Genomic DNA, 13995 nt, shown 5'->3' on the forward strand with positions numbered 1-13995 from the left:
GTGGTGATTTCAGTTAGTACTGGAAGTTCCTAATTGAATCAGAAATCGTCTGCCCCAAGCTCTGCTAAAGTCAGTTGCCTGATCATAAATATATGCTTTTGACCAAAGCACATCTATTATATGACCTCAGCCAGTAGGAAGAAAGGTGAGATAAAGACGGTCATGGATTTTGTAGCTTTTCAAATCATTGATGCTTTCATTAACTTCATCACTATTAACAATTAAATCTTGCTGCTAAAAAACTCACCTAGACAGCTGCAAAAGATACCAGGATTTTTCTTAAAGACTTTATTATTTTTAGAGCAGCTTTTGGTTTACAATAAAATCGAAAGGGAGATACAGAGATTGCCCAAGTACCCATTGCTCCTCAAATATGCATAGCTTCCCCCCTTCTCACCAGAACGCTGCATTGTTTCATCAAGGAGGAACCTCCACTGGCACAGCAAGGTGCCTGGTCTGTCTAAGAGAGAAGCATGGCATGCTTCACGAATTTCTGTGTCTTTCTTGCGCAAGGGCCATGCTAATCTTCCTTGAAATCTTTCCTAACCCTCTCCCTCTTCCGGCTCTCTGGTAAACATAGTTTGAAAAGGATTGATTTTACTTATTTTGAAAGGAAAGTTCTAATCTTCAAACTCTACACTTTCCTCCATTGTGTCTGTGGATGGGCAAGTGGGCTGTGCTGTAAGGAACAGAAAGTGGGGAGGAAGGGTGATGTGTTTTATTTACCAGGAATCACTTCAAGTAGGTTAGTAAAATGGATTCCTGGGGTAGGTGTACAGTAGGAATCAAGACAACTGCAAAACAACAGAAATTGTGTAACTGCAGGATGGAACCAAATCTTTGGGGGCGCTTAGAAGCACACTGGCATGTGATCAAAATTTCTTCTTCCAGTTTCTCACAGGAATAAAAGTAAACAGATCTTTTTTGGAGAAGACAAAGCTTCTAGTATTTAATAAAAAATAATCGTACCTTCTTTAGCGGGAAATTGAAAGCAAAAGAAAGTGTTAGTCACTCATTTGTGTCTGACTCTTTGCAACCCCATGGACTGTAGCCCACCAGGCTCCTCTGTCCGTGGAATTCTCCAGGCAAGAATACTGGAGTGGGTTGCCATGCCCTTCTCCAGGGGATCTTACCCACCCAGGGATCAAACCTGGGCCTCCTGCATTGCAGGCAGATTCTTTACTGTCTGAGCCACCAGAGAAAGCCAAGGAAATTAATATTCACCTATTAATTGTAGCCTACGATCTCATTTTCACTGGAAGACTATAAGAGAAGGTGGGAGAAATATGATCCTCTTTTGAAAAAAATGGGATATTCTAACAGATCCCAAAGCTTCGTGTGACACAGTGATGTCACTTTAGTGAAGCTGCTGGAATCACTGAACCACTCTTGCATTTTTTTCTATGCCAAATTCTATCCCTTGATGTAGGATATACAAACATTCACATATTATCCTCAGTCTTAATATCACAGTTCCTTGGTATAGTGGAGATTTACATGAATGTGTCTCTTATAAAAATAGTTAATTGCTATATCTTACTTTTAAATATTCGAGAGATTTCTCTTCATACTATATTAATCTTTGTCCTTTTGTGAATCCTCTGTAGTACCAAAAAGGGACTCTTGTATAAGATATAATTCTAAAAAGAGTTGCTCCCATTCAACCATATGTGTTACACAGTATTACTTAAAATTTTCACATTTTAAAATTTGAAAACATATCTTCATGCTAGCAGAGTTGTGTACATTTTAAGTTAGCATTTTAGCTGAGACTTTCCTTCTAGGGAAATTAAAAACAAGACAAAGTGAACATGCCATAGGTTCCAATATGCCATCTTATCACTTATCCATATTAAAATATTTAATGTCATTTTTATTTCATTTATTCAAAATCCTTTTTTGAAGACCTACTATTTGCAAGTCCTTGTGAGATAGTCTGTACACATGTGAAAAGTGATTTGTGCCAGCACTGATGTTTAAGAATTCATCCAAGCAAGATACCGCATCCAGGGTGTCTTGCTGCTCTGTCACATCTGCATCCTTCCATTTGATGTAACAAACTGCAGATCCATATCTCACACTAACACACATCACAGGCTACATTATTACCTAATCCCTCTTTCACCCACCCCAAGTGAAGGTAAGACTAGATTTGGCTACAGTTTTATAGTTTTAAATTTTTATAGCTTTAATTTTGAATGGTTAGAAACGAAAGGACAGTGAGCACTGTTCTAACCCAAGCCCCTGTCTTCCTCCTCTCTGTCTCCAGTTCAGAGGTCAGGTGCCCTCTCCCTGCGACCCCGTGTGCAAGACGGTCGACTGGGCCCTGGCCGTGTGGCGCCAGCTCAACTCGTGCCTGGCCCGCCTGGGCACACCGGAAGCACTTCTCGGGCCAAAGTATTTCCTGTCTTGTCCTGTAATCCCAGGGCACGCCCAAGCAACAGTGAAGTAAGTGTCTTTGGTTCTTCTTTGCCTTTAAAGTATTTAAAGTAGAGCCCTGGCCAGTCGGGAATGTTTGAGAGTGAGAAAGCTCTGCCACTCCTGTCATCAGCATGGGGAGTGGAGCCCTGCCCTCTTGTCAGAGGACGACCATGACTTGTGTGTTGGGCAGTTCCTAAGGAAACAATTTTTGCTAAGACTGGATGGATCATAGGTTTCCTTTGTTTTCAAAACTCTCATTAGATCCATATGTGGCTTGCTGTGTAGTGTCTCCTGAGGAAGGCCCACATAAGAAATTCAGTCAAGTACCCTGTAACCAAAAATAACACATTCTACGGATGAATTGAAAAGCTTGCTCTTTTATTAATGATACTTACACACTTACATGAGTAGTAGCTCAGATGGTAAAGAATCTGCTTGCAATGCACAAGGCCCAGGTTTAATCCCTGGGTGAGGAAGATCCCCTGAAGAAGGGAATGACTACCCACTCAAGTATTCCTGCCTGGAGAATCCCATGGACAGAGTAGGCTTATAAACTTACTATATTTTCCTTTGTAGCAGCTTATAAAAATAGACATACATATAGTAAGGTTAATGACATATACTATTAAAAGGAAATTGAAAGGAGGAAGGACTATTAGAAGGAAATTGAAAGGAGGAAGGAATTTGTCATCATCTGACTTCCTTAGTATGGGTTCTGTGATTTGCTGTTAGATTTGATTCTGTACTTTCTGGCATCCTGGGCAGAAATCTATTTTGGAAAGAAAGGGATTCAAGTAAAATGTCTTCTCTATTGTAACACAAACTATCAATTTAATAACAGTTAATTGAGGGAGGAATACTGTATTTAAAAATACATAGTAATTTCTTGTTAAAAAGCAGTATATTTATTCATATAATTACCTGATTCTTTCAGTATCATGATTACATCTGAGCCTTTTCCCCGCCTTACATCCAGAATCTCAAGATTCTTAGGAGCCATATTTGGCTTTCCTGTCTGCAGCACAGTCATTGTCAAAAACTAGAGGCTCTGAGACTGGTACCCTGTCTGCAAGCTGACAGGTTAGCCTGCTGGGTGCAGGATGCTGGGTCAGAGGCCCGCTCCTCATCACTCCGAGCACGGCCACAGCCCTGCACTGTCTGCAGTGGTTTCCCCCGCTCCTCAGGTCCCACGGGGTGATGCGTAGCAGCCCAGGTAGATGCTGGCTTTAGCGGCAAAGCTGTGGAACTACAAGCTTGGGAATCACCCCATCTTCTAATAGGGGATGCTGGTAAATCTGCCCACCCTTTGCCCTGGAAGGAACCATAACTTTCATCATCCTGGTCAGGAAACAATCTGCCCTCTGCTCCAGAAGGAGACACTATCTCTACTTCCCAAGTCTGTGTACACTGCTAACATCCTTGAAAAGACAGTCCAGGACAACAGCTGACACAAGGATACAGAAATGCCAGGGACACGTATCTCCCAACAGCCGTATTAAGGGACCGCCTTTTAAAGTTTTCTCTTTTTTTAGCCAAAGCATATATCTTTACCTCCTCAGCACCTTTAGGAGTAACTGTTAGCTCTTTTTTTTTTTTCCAGAATTACATGTCACTCTACATTAACAGAGAAACTTGATTCTAGGTAATAGTTTTAACAGTTCCTATTCTAGGTGATGTAATTTTGTCTATAGCTTTTAATGCTATTAACTGTTTTTTAATACTATTAACTGTTTTTTAATGCTACAACCAAGTGTAATCTTTTTTGAAGCAATTTTGATTGGCACTGAGTGCTCTAAATTTCAATTAAAGCTCTGCAGCAGCTACAGCTCTTAGTGCAGAGTCCACCTGAGGCAGTGGCTGGTTGACCCCATCCCCTCTCTTCAGGGCTCACCTGCCCTGTGCAGACACCAAGCCCCTGCAGAGCACGAAGATTTAATTTGCCAGTGATCATAAAATGTATCCCAATTGCAGAAATACTAAAACATATGTATCTTAGTAAGGAAAGTGGCAATTAAGTTTAAGCTATTTATACACAGACTTTCAGGAAATCTTTTTCCCCCAGATTTTTTAGTCTGTAAAGTTTTCCATGTATTTTTCCCTTTCCATGTATTTATTTGTGCATTTGTTTATTCAGCACTCTATTGCTCCAGGATGTTATAAAGAAAAACAGAAACAGGTAAACAGTTTCATTAGAAATACAAATTGTTATTTGTAAAGCACATTCAAACTGTTTTGGTGTTGGATAATTTCACTTATTCCAAAACAACCTGGGAAAGGTAGCCTATCCATAGAAACACTTGGGCTTTGTTCAGGGTCTTCAGCTCTGTCTCGGGTAGAGTTGTGTGTGATGCCTGGGAGCCTGGGTCCTAACTGTGAACCCTCTCTTGGAAGGTGGATGTCTAAGCTATGGAATGCTGTCATTGCACCCAGAGTCCAAGAAGCAATATTGTCAAGAGCCTCTGTGAAAAGACAACCCGGCCTTGGGCAAACAACTAAAAACCCTAGCCAAGGGCAGCAGGCTGTGGTTAGAGCTGCTCTCAGCATTTTGCTTAATAAAGCTGTTCTGCATGGCTGTCCCCTCCAGAGAGCAGGTATGTGGGTTTATGCTGGGAGGAGAGGAAATCCGCTATTATGTAATGCTTGCTTGAACTGGCTTTTAGGGAACTCTATTTTCTCTCTGTAACGAGGGAGATTATCTCCATGTAATGGATGTTGCACAGCACTGCTTTAAAACTCACTTGCTCTCTCTTAATTACTGGCTTCTGTTTAAATACCAGACTTCAAAGTAATGTTTGCTGGTTGACAAACCCCTGCTTGGGTATGCTAGGCCCCTGATTTTTGAAGAGGCTATTTCTTTAAGCGTTAGAAATGTTGGATTTTGCTTGACTCTGTGCAACTGCGCTCTTGCTTCTGTCCTTCTGGCAAAATGTGGTTAATGTTGTTTCAGAGCTGGACCAGCATACAGCTGATTTCAAAGGAGGAAGCTTCCCTCTGTCCATAGTTTCAAGTTACAGCAGTTGCAGCAAGAAGAGAGAGAGTGGCGCCTGGAGAAAGGTGAGCACCAGTCCTCGCAAGAAGTCCGGCCGGTTCTCGTCACCCACCTGGAACAAGCCAGACTTGAGTGAAGAAGGTAAGGGGGCAAGCATGAGACGTGTGTACCCATGAGGTGGTTTCTGAATGCCAGTGTGCTTTGTTTATCACTATGCATTCAACAAAACAAAATTTTGAGGATTTCAATGTGTATTTTTTGTGGAATAAAGCATGTGGTAGGTACATTCTACAAATAGTTGAGAGTCCCCTACCTGAAAAAAACAACCATTCATACTAGAATTCTGAAATTAAATTTATCTTTACCATGTTAATGATGATCTGCTTTTTAGCAATTTGATTTTTTTGGGATCCACACAATTATATTTATGTAATAAAAGCTGATACATAAAAAGAAAGAAATATACAAATGTGCATTCAGAAGTGAATCTTAAACTTTTAGAAGTATGTGTTATTTGATTATAGACATATTTAATACCAGTTTAATGTGTTTATAAGTGAGTCAGCTTTACATATTTCTTCCTACATGAGATGTATACCATGTACCAAGTTTTCTTCTAAACGCTAGAAATAGAGCAGTGAAAACAGGAGGTAAAAATCACTCCCCCACAGAGTTTCATTCTAATAAATTATTAGACCTGTTCCTTTTGGCTTTGATATTAGGATAATTAGTTGTTTAAATATCCTCCCTCAGTTCAATTGCTCAGTCATGTCTGACTCTTTGCGACCCCATGGACTGCAGACGCCAGGCTTCCCTGTCCATCACCAACTCCTGGAGCGTACTCAAACTCATGTCCATTGAGTTGGTGATGCCATCCAACCATCTCCTCCTCTGTTGTCCCCTTCACCTCTCGCTTTCAATCATTCCCAGCATCAGGGTCTTCAGTTCTTTGCATCAGGTGGCTAAAGTATTGAAGTTGCAGCTTAGCATCAGTCCTTCCAATGAATATTCAGGACTGATTTCCTTTAGGATGGACTTGTTGGATCTCCTTGCAGTCCAAGGGACTCTCAAGAGTCTTCTCCAACACTACAGTTCAAAAGCATCAGTTCATCAGTGCTCAGCTTTCTTTACTTTCACATCCATACATGACCACTGGAAAAACCAAAGGTTTGACTAGATGGACTTTTTTTGGCAAAGTAATGTCTCTGCTTTTTAATATGCTGTCTAGGTTGGTCATAAGTTTTCTTCCAAGGAGCAAGTGTCTTTTAATTTCATGGATGCAGTCACCATCTGCAGTGATTTTGAGGCCCAAGAAAATAAAGTCTGTTACTATTTCCATTGTTTCCCCATCTGTTTGCCATGAAGTGATGGGATCGGATGCCTTGATCTTAGTTTTCTGAATGTTGAGCTTTAAGCCAACTTTTTCACTCTCCTCTTTCACTTTCATAAAGAGGCTTTTTAGTTCCTCTTCACTTTCTGTCATAGGGTGGTGTCATCTGCATATCTGAGGATATTTCTCCTGGCAATCTTGATTCCAGCTTGTGCTTCATCCATTGTGGCATTTCTTATGATGTACTCTGCATATAAGTTAAATAAGCAGGGTGACAATCAATATACAGCCTTGTCGTACTCCTTTCCTGATTTGGAACCAGTCTGTTATCCATGTCCAGTTCTAAATGTTGCTTCTTAACCTTCATACAGGTTTCTCAGGAGGCAGGTCAGTGGTCTGGTATTCCCATCTCTTTTAGAATTTTCCACAGTTTGTTGTGATCCACAGTCAAAGGCTTTGGCATAGTCAATAAAGTAGAAATAGATGTTTTTCTGCAACTCTCTTGCTTTTTTTTCTTTTAATTTTTATTTTCACTTTATTTTACTTTACAATACTCTATTGGTTTTGCCATACATTGATATGAATCCACCACAGGTGTACATGAGTTCCCAAACATGATCCAGTGGATGTTGGCAATTTGATCTCTGGTTCCTCTGCCTTTTCTAAAACCAGCTTGAACATCTGGAAGTTCATGGTTCACATATTGTTGAAGGCTGGCTTGGAGAATTTTGAGCATTACTTTACTAGTGTGAGAGTTGAGTGCAATTGTGTGGTAGTTTGAGCATTCTTTGGCATTTCCTTTCTTTGGGATTGAAATGAAAACTGACCTTTTCAGTCCTGTGGCCACTGCTGAGTTTTCCAAATTTGCTGGCATGTTGAGTGCAGCACTTTCACAGCATCATCTTTAGTGTTTGAAATAGCTCAACTGGAATTCCATCACCTCCACTAGCTTTGTTCGTATCCTCCCCTAAAAGATATCATATTTGAGTAAGAATGAAAAGATGTTCCCACCTCATATGCATTATGGAGTTCTGATACATGTAACTAACTTTACGTCTTCAGGAGCCCCTTGTACCCAACACTGTTCTAAATGGCAACTCACTCTAGTATTCTTGCCTGGAGAATCCCATGGACAGAGTAGCCTGGCGAGGTGCAGTCTATGGGGTCACAAAGAGTCAGACATGACTGAAGAAACTCAGCAGGCACACACACATGGCAGCTTCACAGCAGTGGGGCTCCTAAGTAATATGATGTCTAACATCCTAGATTTCTTAAAATAGAAACAGTTGCTTTTGTTACCATATTTTTCATATGGAAGATTATATTGATTTTTAATAAAAACTAATGCAATTTTAACTATATCAGTACATGCCAGAGTTGTGTGATTACCCCAAGTATGTGATCATAAGTTGTGATTTAAAGTCACATAAGTAATAAGTTTTAAAGTAATTGAATGGATAGTCACTGAAAAAAATACATAAACTCTCATTGTAAAGGTAAGTGTTATTTATAATAGGATACATTCTGATCTCCAAGGCTTGCCCTTACTTCCTAAAGTTAGAGTGTTTGCTTCAGGGAATAAAATCATTAGACTCTAGCCCGTTTATCCTTTGAAAGTATCCAAAAGAGCTCGACAATGAGGACTGTCATCTCCATTTACAGAGGGCAAAATTGAGACTCAGCTCCCCTTGATCACCTGCTCTGAACCACTTCTCCTACAAACAGGGGGCTCTGCAATTCATGTTTTTTGTTTCTAATGGCGTCCAGTGCTATTTTCTTCAGTCTTTGCCACTCATCATAATCCTGGTACTCAAATAAGGACACCTATGCAGGCTCTCCACTGTGTCACTTCCTAGTTCATTAGAATTCCTGTAGGATTCAGGACCAGCTGCTTTCCTAAGTGAGTAAACAATAAGCATTGTCAACATATATTGCAGTACTGTAGACTTGTCAGACAAAATCCATAAAATGAATCTGAACTTCAATATGAACTTTATTATGGAGATAAATCTAACTTGGAAATATATATTTGGCAAAAAGTTGAATTATAAATTATTTTAAGTTCAAATTTGTAATATTTATTAGTTGCAGAACTAGTGGATATATCAAATGTTCTTTCAAACACGAAAACTTAATTGAAAGGTGAATAAAATTGTATGCAACCATAGTTTGACATCAACACAGAGATTTATAAAATGCATTGGCCAGGGTTTAGGTGAATGAACCACTGGTTGGTTAACAACCAAAGGTGGACATGGTTCTAGTTTTATTTTTTTTATAATAGTCACCTTGTCCAATAATTACACTTCATACAAAATTATTACAACAATATTTGGGTTGATATTTTTGGACATCATTGTTTTAAAAAATACCAAAATAGAATTCTCTTGCATTCCATGCAGACCACTAAGGAAGCTCATAAAATTTGATAAAGAGACAGCCCTTTTCTGTCCTGACCTAAACCAAGCTGAGATGATGGTCATTGCTTCTGGAGGGCAGAGTTCAAGCTTAGGCACTTCCATGCTAATTAGGGGAAAGCTACTAATTAATGCTTTCTGACAGTAAGGACAAACGTGTGGATGAGGAAATGTAGAGACCTTCTGATGATTTGCTTTTAATCGGGGTATACCAAATTCGACAGACTTCTCAAAATCATTCTTTAGAGATAATCTATGCTAGCACCATTCATCCAATTTTAGCATCTACTCAGAAACAACTGTATTAATGCATTTATAAAATGTAGAATATTATAGAAATAGACATTTTGAATCTAAAATGGTTTAGTGTTTCTCAAACTTTTGACCATAAGCCACAGTGAGAAATGTATTTTAAAGCCTGACCAGTACACACAGACCTAGGCATTTGCATGTCTCTGTAAATGGATACCAACTTGTATATTTACGACATACTGGCTGTGCAATCCAGTGTTTCCTATTCTGTTTTTTTTAAACGGGTTGAAATTTGCAGTTAGAAAAACATTGGTACGATAGGCAGCATTTGTTTTAATGCTGTGACTTTTTGTTTACTTTTCCTATTTAGTTTTCTGTAAAATGCAAAGCAATCAAAAGTTAAGTTTCTATACCACTAAAGCCACCTGCACTGTAATACATCATGGGGCCCACACATCAAAAACTGTGTTGGGTCTACACAGTCAGGATCCTGGAAGGCAAACAAAGGGATTACCATCTTCAAAAGGCAGGTACTAACTTCTTTTAGGCACTTGGAGAACAAAGGCCTAAGGATGTGGGGACTTGCCTGGTTGGAATAGGATCCATTGATGAAAGCAGAGCTGAGGAGTCCCGAATTGAGCCTCAGGTGGTGTGAGTTGTACTGATTTTAGTCATAAATATACATGAGGTCGTTGCTTATTCCCTAGGCTTCCACAGGGCCTCAAGAGATGGATTTAATCCAAAAACAATATGAAAATACATCAGAGTCTAGAGACTATTTCTTTTAAATACAGAGTTCAAGATGCACAGAGACATTCTATGGAAATGACTACATTTTTCTTCTTTAAACAGGTATCAAAAGTAACACTATATTACAGCTGAATTGTAACAGGAATGCTTCGCTGTCAAACCAAAAGTAAGTTTCCCTTGCAGATTTAACTCATAACAAACAGTACACATTCTCATCATGTGTGTGCTAAGTCACCTCAGTAGTGTCCAACTCTTGGCGACCCCATGGACTGTAGCCCGCCAGGCTCCTCTCTCCATCGGATTCTCCAGACAAGAATACTGGAGTGGGTTGCCCTGCCCTCAGGGGATCTTCCAGACCCAGCAATCCAACCCTCATCTCTTATGTCTCCTGCATTGGCAGGTGGGTTCTATACCACTAGCGCCCCCTGGGAAGCATTAGTCTGTGCAACTGTTATGCTGTGAATAGATTTTTTTAAAAAGCAGTAGAGGTAATTCAAATGCTAGTATTAAGCTGAAATCGAATGAATGAAATCTAAAAAAATACAAAGCCTATTTTGCTTTTAGATTGGTGAAAGATTAGAAATATCATTGACTTCATCTTGTATCAAGTTTGATAGTTATTATTAATACAGTTCACAAAGATATGGTAAAATCCTGTATCTGTGAACTTTTAAACAGGCTTTAGAGGACTGAGGATTTCAATGATAGAGTTACAGAAACATAACATGACTTACTTTTTTTTCCTCATGCTGCTGCTAGGGAATTGTCGATTATGCTTCCAAATTTGTAAACTGAAGTAAAGATTTATCATAGAATAAAAATGCTTAGCTAGTTTGTAAATAGGTCCCTAGTATAGCCAATAAGTTGTGTACCCTGTAACTTGGCAGGTGACATTTAGGACCCTGGTTCACAGAATTACAAGAGGGGTAGGGGGTCAATGAATCTGTCACACGCTTGTTTGTGCCAGGCCCACTGTTAGATCTGTTGTATTCAATAGCCTATACAGTATTTGTAATAACCCTATGATGTAGCATAAGGCATTTGATAGAAGGGAACCCAGGAACTGAGGTGTTGAGTACCAAAAGGAAACCTGACCCATAGTCACGTTGCTAACAAAAAGTGATAAATTCACATTTACTTCATTGTCACGCTGCCCCTACCCCAGCGTGTTTATAGTGTCATCCTTGGGGACAGAGAAGGAAAGGGAAGAGTAAGAAGACTGGAATGTTGTAAGTCAAAGTGGATTTCTTTGTGTAATAAAATTTTATCCTGTTGAGAATTCTGACTGGGAGTTACCAAAATCAGACAGGAATGGGTTGTTGTATAAAGTGACATTTATGGATGCCTTTAAAGGATGTTAAAAACTTTTTTTGCTCCACAAATCCCCCAGAAAGGTGTGGGGTCTAGGTTTCCATATTGGAAGTTAGATGGTTACTCTGGGTTTGAAAAACTCTTTTCTGAACTCTGTGGTAGGTCTTTAGAGAATGATCTGTCATTGACATTGAATCTGGATCAAAGACTCTCTCTGGGTTCGGATGATGAAGCAGATCTTGTCAAGGAACTTCAGAGCATGTGCTCTAGCAAATCTGAATCTGATATAAGCAAGGTAAGCAGGACACAGCGGGGAGGGCAGTGAGTGGCTCCCCCAGCAGCAGACAGAGCCACATCACAGCTCTTTCCCTGAGAGAAATCCCTTATCAAATAGTATGATTAATGCTCCAAATCAAAACTTCCATTACCTTGCTTAGAAAAGTCCTTCCTTCCAAGAAAAAAAAAAAAAAAACACTTACACAAGGGAGCTCTATTTAGCACAGCTTCTCTGAAAAACCCAAAGTGAAAGTTGCATGTGTTGTGTTACCACAAATTAAACCAATACCACCTTTTCCTTTCCATATTCCTTCCTTTGGCTGTCACCAACAGTAAGAGCAAGACAGCAGACTTGCATTCTGCAGAGGGGAACAACTTTACTTATAAGAAAAATAAGTGGCCTGTGTAATTTGTTTAAACTGTGAAATTTGAGATCCAAAGATGGAAATCAGTGACCCAAAATCTTGAAGCATTAACAGCATCAAGTTCAACCTGTTTTTGCACTCTGATATCTGCAGCAGTTTTTTACCAGGCTTCCTTGATAAGTGCCTTTTGCTTGAAAGGGAGCAAAAGAGGGTAGTTATAACTTGTGCAAGTTCTACCCCAAAACTCACCTGTTGTATTTGGACAGTCTGCTGCTGCTGCTGCTAAGTCGCTTCAGTCGTGTCCGACTCTGTGCAACCCCATAGACGGCAGCCCACCAGGCTCCCCCGTCCCTGGGATTCTCCAGGCAAGAGCACTGGAGTGGGTTGCCATTTCCTTCTCCAATGCATTAAAGTGAAAGTGAAGTCGCTCAGTCCTGCCCGACTCTTAGCGACCCCATGGACTGCAGCCCACCAGGCTCCTCCATCCATGGGATTTTCCAGGCAAGAGTACTGGAGTGGGTTGCCATTGCCTTCTCCAGGACAGTCTACTAGGGATAAAGAACTCACTAGCTTATTTAATCTTACTGGAAGTGAGTTGAAATAGTTAACTCTGGAAAAATAAGGTTACAATGAAAAATCTTGCAAACGTTAAATCCTTTCATTTTGTGCCAAGTATTTTTTTTTTAAATAGGGCTTATCTGGTTGTCTTTTGACTCTAAAAGACTCTTTTTTTCCTTAGAAACTATGTCTCATGCATTTGCTGTTAGTTTCACAGGTAAGCTTAAAGTCCTTATGTGCACATTTCAGGACCTAAGCTTCTGACAGTAAGACAAGGACCACACTTCTCACTGTGGGTTTTCCACAGTGACTTTACATCTTACCTTGAGTATGTCACAGTTTACCTGTGAAAACATGACTTGATAAACTGTATTTTCCAGATTGCTGATTCCAGGGATGATTTGAGGAGGTTTGATAGTTCAGGAAACCACCCTGCGTTTTCAGCAACTGTTAATAATCCAAGAACGCCAGTGTCACAAAAGGTAAGTGTCCCTTTTCCCTCCAAAATGGGACAAAGAAGGATTGTTGTGAAATTGACTTTACAAATCTTTCAATGTGCAGTACAAACTTACTTTTACACTATAGCAGGGATATAATCAGGATAAAGGTGTAAGTGTTCACTAGATAATCAATGTTAGAAAAAAGTACTGTTTGGCTAATAGCTTGAAGGAATCACATAGAAAAGCATTACTTTTCCCCCTTTCTATTTGATGCCAAAAAATTGGATTCCAAAATTTTTACTCTGTCTTCTGTTTGTTTTCACTGGTTTATGCCAAACCTGGAACTAATGTAACGTCTCTCTTCTCTGCTGTATTTTAAAATGGAACATTGAATTTCTTTTGAGCACCATTTTCAAAAACTGGAGTTAATGCTTGGTGATAACAGAAAAATCTACACATACATAAAAATTTCCCTCTGATTTACTTGAACTTCCCATAGCATGCATGTTTCAGAGACAGAATGTCCTTTGCAAGGAAATCAGAATGTCCAATAGAAGAGCCAGGATGCCCACAGAATTCCTTACCCTCTTGAAATAACTTTTATGATTGGTTAATAAATGCCAAAAGATGAGATGGCCCGGTATGGTACTACTGAGTGAACGGAAACAATACAAATACTTCTTACCCAGTAGTGCTTTCGTGAGGCGGTCCATTTTGTAAGACGTGTTTAATAATGTGTGGTTTGCTCACCAAGCTATGTCCATTGTGGTTCACGTCCCCTCACATGGCAGCTGATACAGACCTGTGGGGAGAGGGAGTGCAAGGAGCAGGATTAAACAGGGAGCATGGTGAGACCATCCCATTATTAATCCTCCTCTGACAGCCC

General features: G+C 39.8%; 1 protein-coding gene and 1 pseudogene across 1 annotated transcript in view; one reads left to right on the top strand and one right to left on the bottom strand.

The window, feature by feature from the left end:
- The window catches only part of CTTNBP2 (cortactin binding protein 2), a 164379-nt gene that overhangs the window by 147412 nt on the left and 2972 nt on the right, over nucleotides 1–13995 (top strand). Inside the window, exons 16-21 of the mRNA XM_040259872.1 lie at nucleotides 2270–2448; nucleotides 4813–5012; nucleotides 5369–5551; nucleotides 10262–10325; nucleotides 11633–11765; nucleotides 13050–13151. Of these exons, the coding sequence (XP_040115806.1) occupies nucleotides 2270–2448; nucleotides 4813–5012; nucleotides 5369–5551; nucleotides 10262–10325; nucleotides 11633–11765; nucleotides 13050–13151 (861 nt within the window). The remainder of the gene's footprint in view (nucleotides 1–2269; nucleotides 2449–4812; nucleotides 5013–5368; nucleotides 5552–10261; nucleotides 10326–11632; nucleotides 11766–13049; nucleotides 13152–13995) is intronic.
- Nucleotides 468–547, bottom strand: LOC120878332 (annotated as a pseudogene).

This window comes from Oryx dammah, unplaced genomic scaffold (genome assembly GCF_014754425.2).
Source record: "Oryx dammah isolate SB20612 unplaced genomic scaffold, SCBI_Odam_1.1 HiC_scaffold_18, whole genome shotgun sequence".
Lineage (NCBI taxonomy): Eukaryota > Metazoa > Chordata > Mammalia > Artiodactyla > Bovidae > Oryx > Oryx dammah.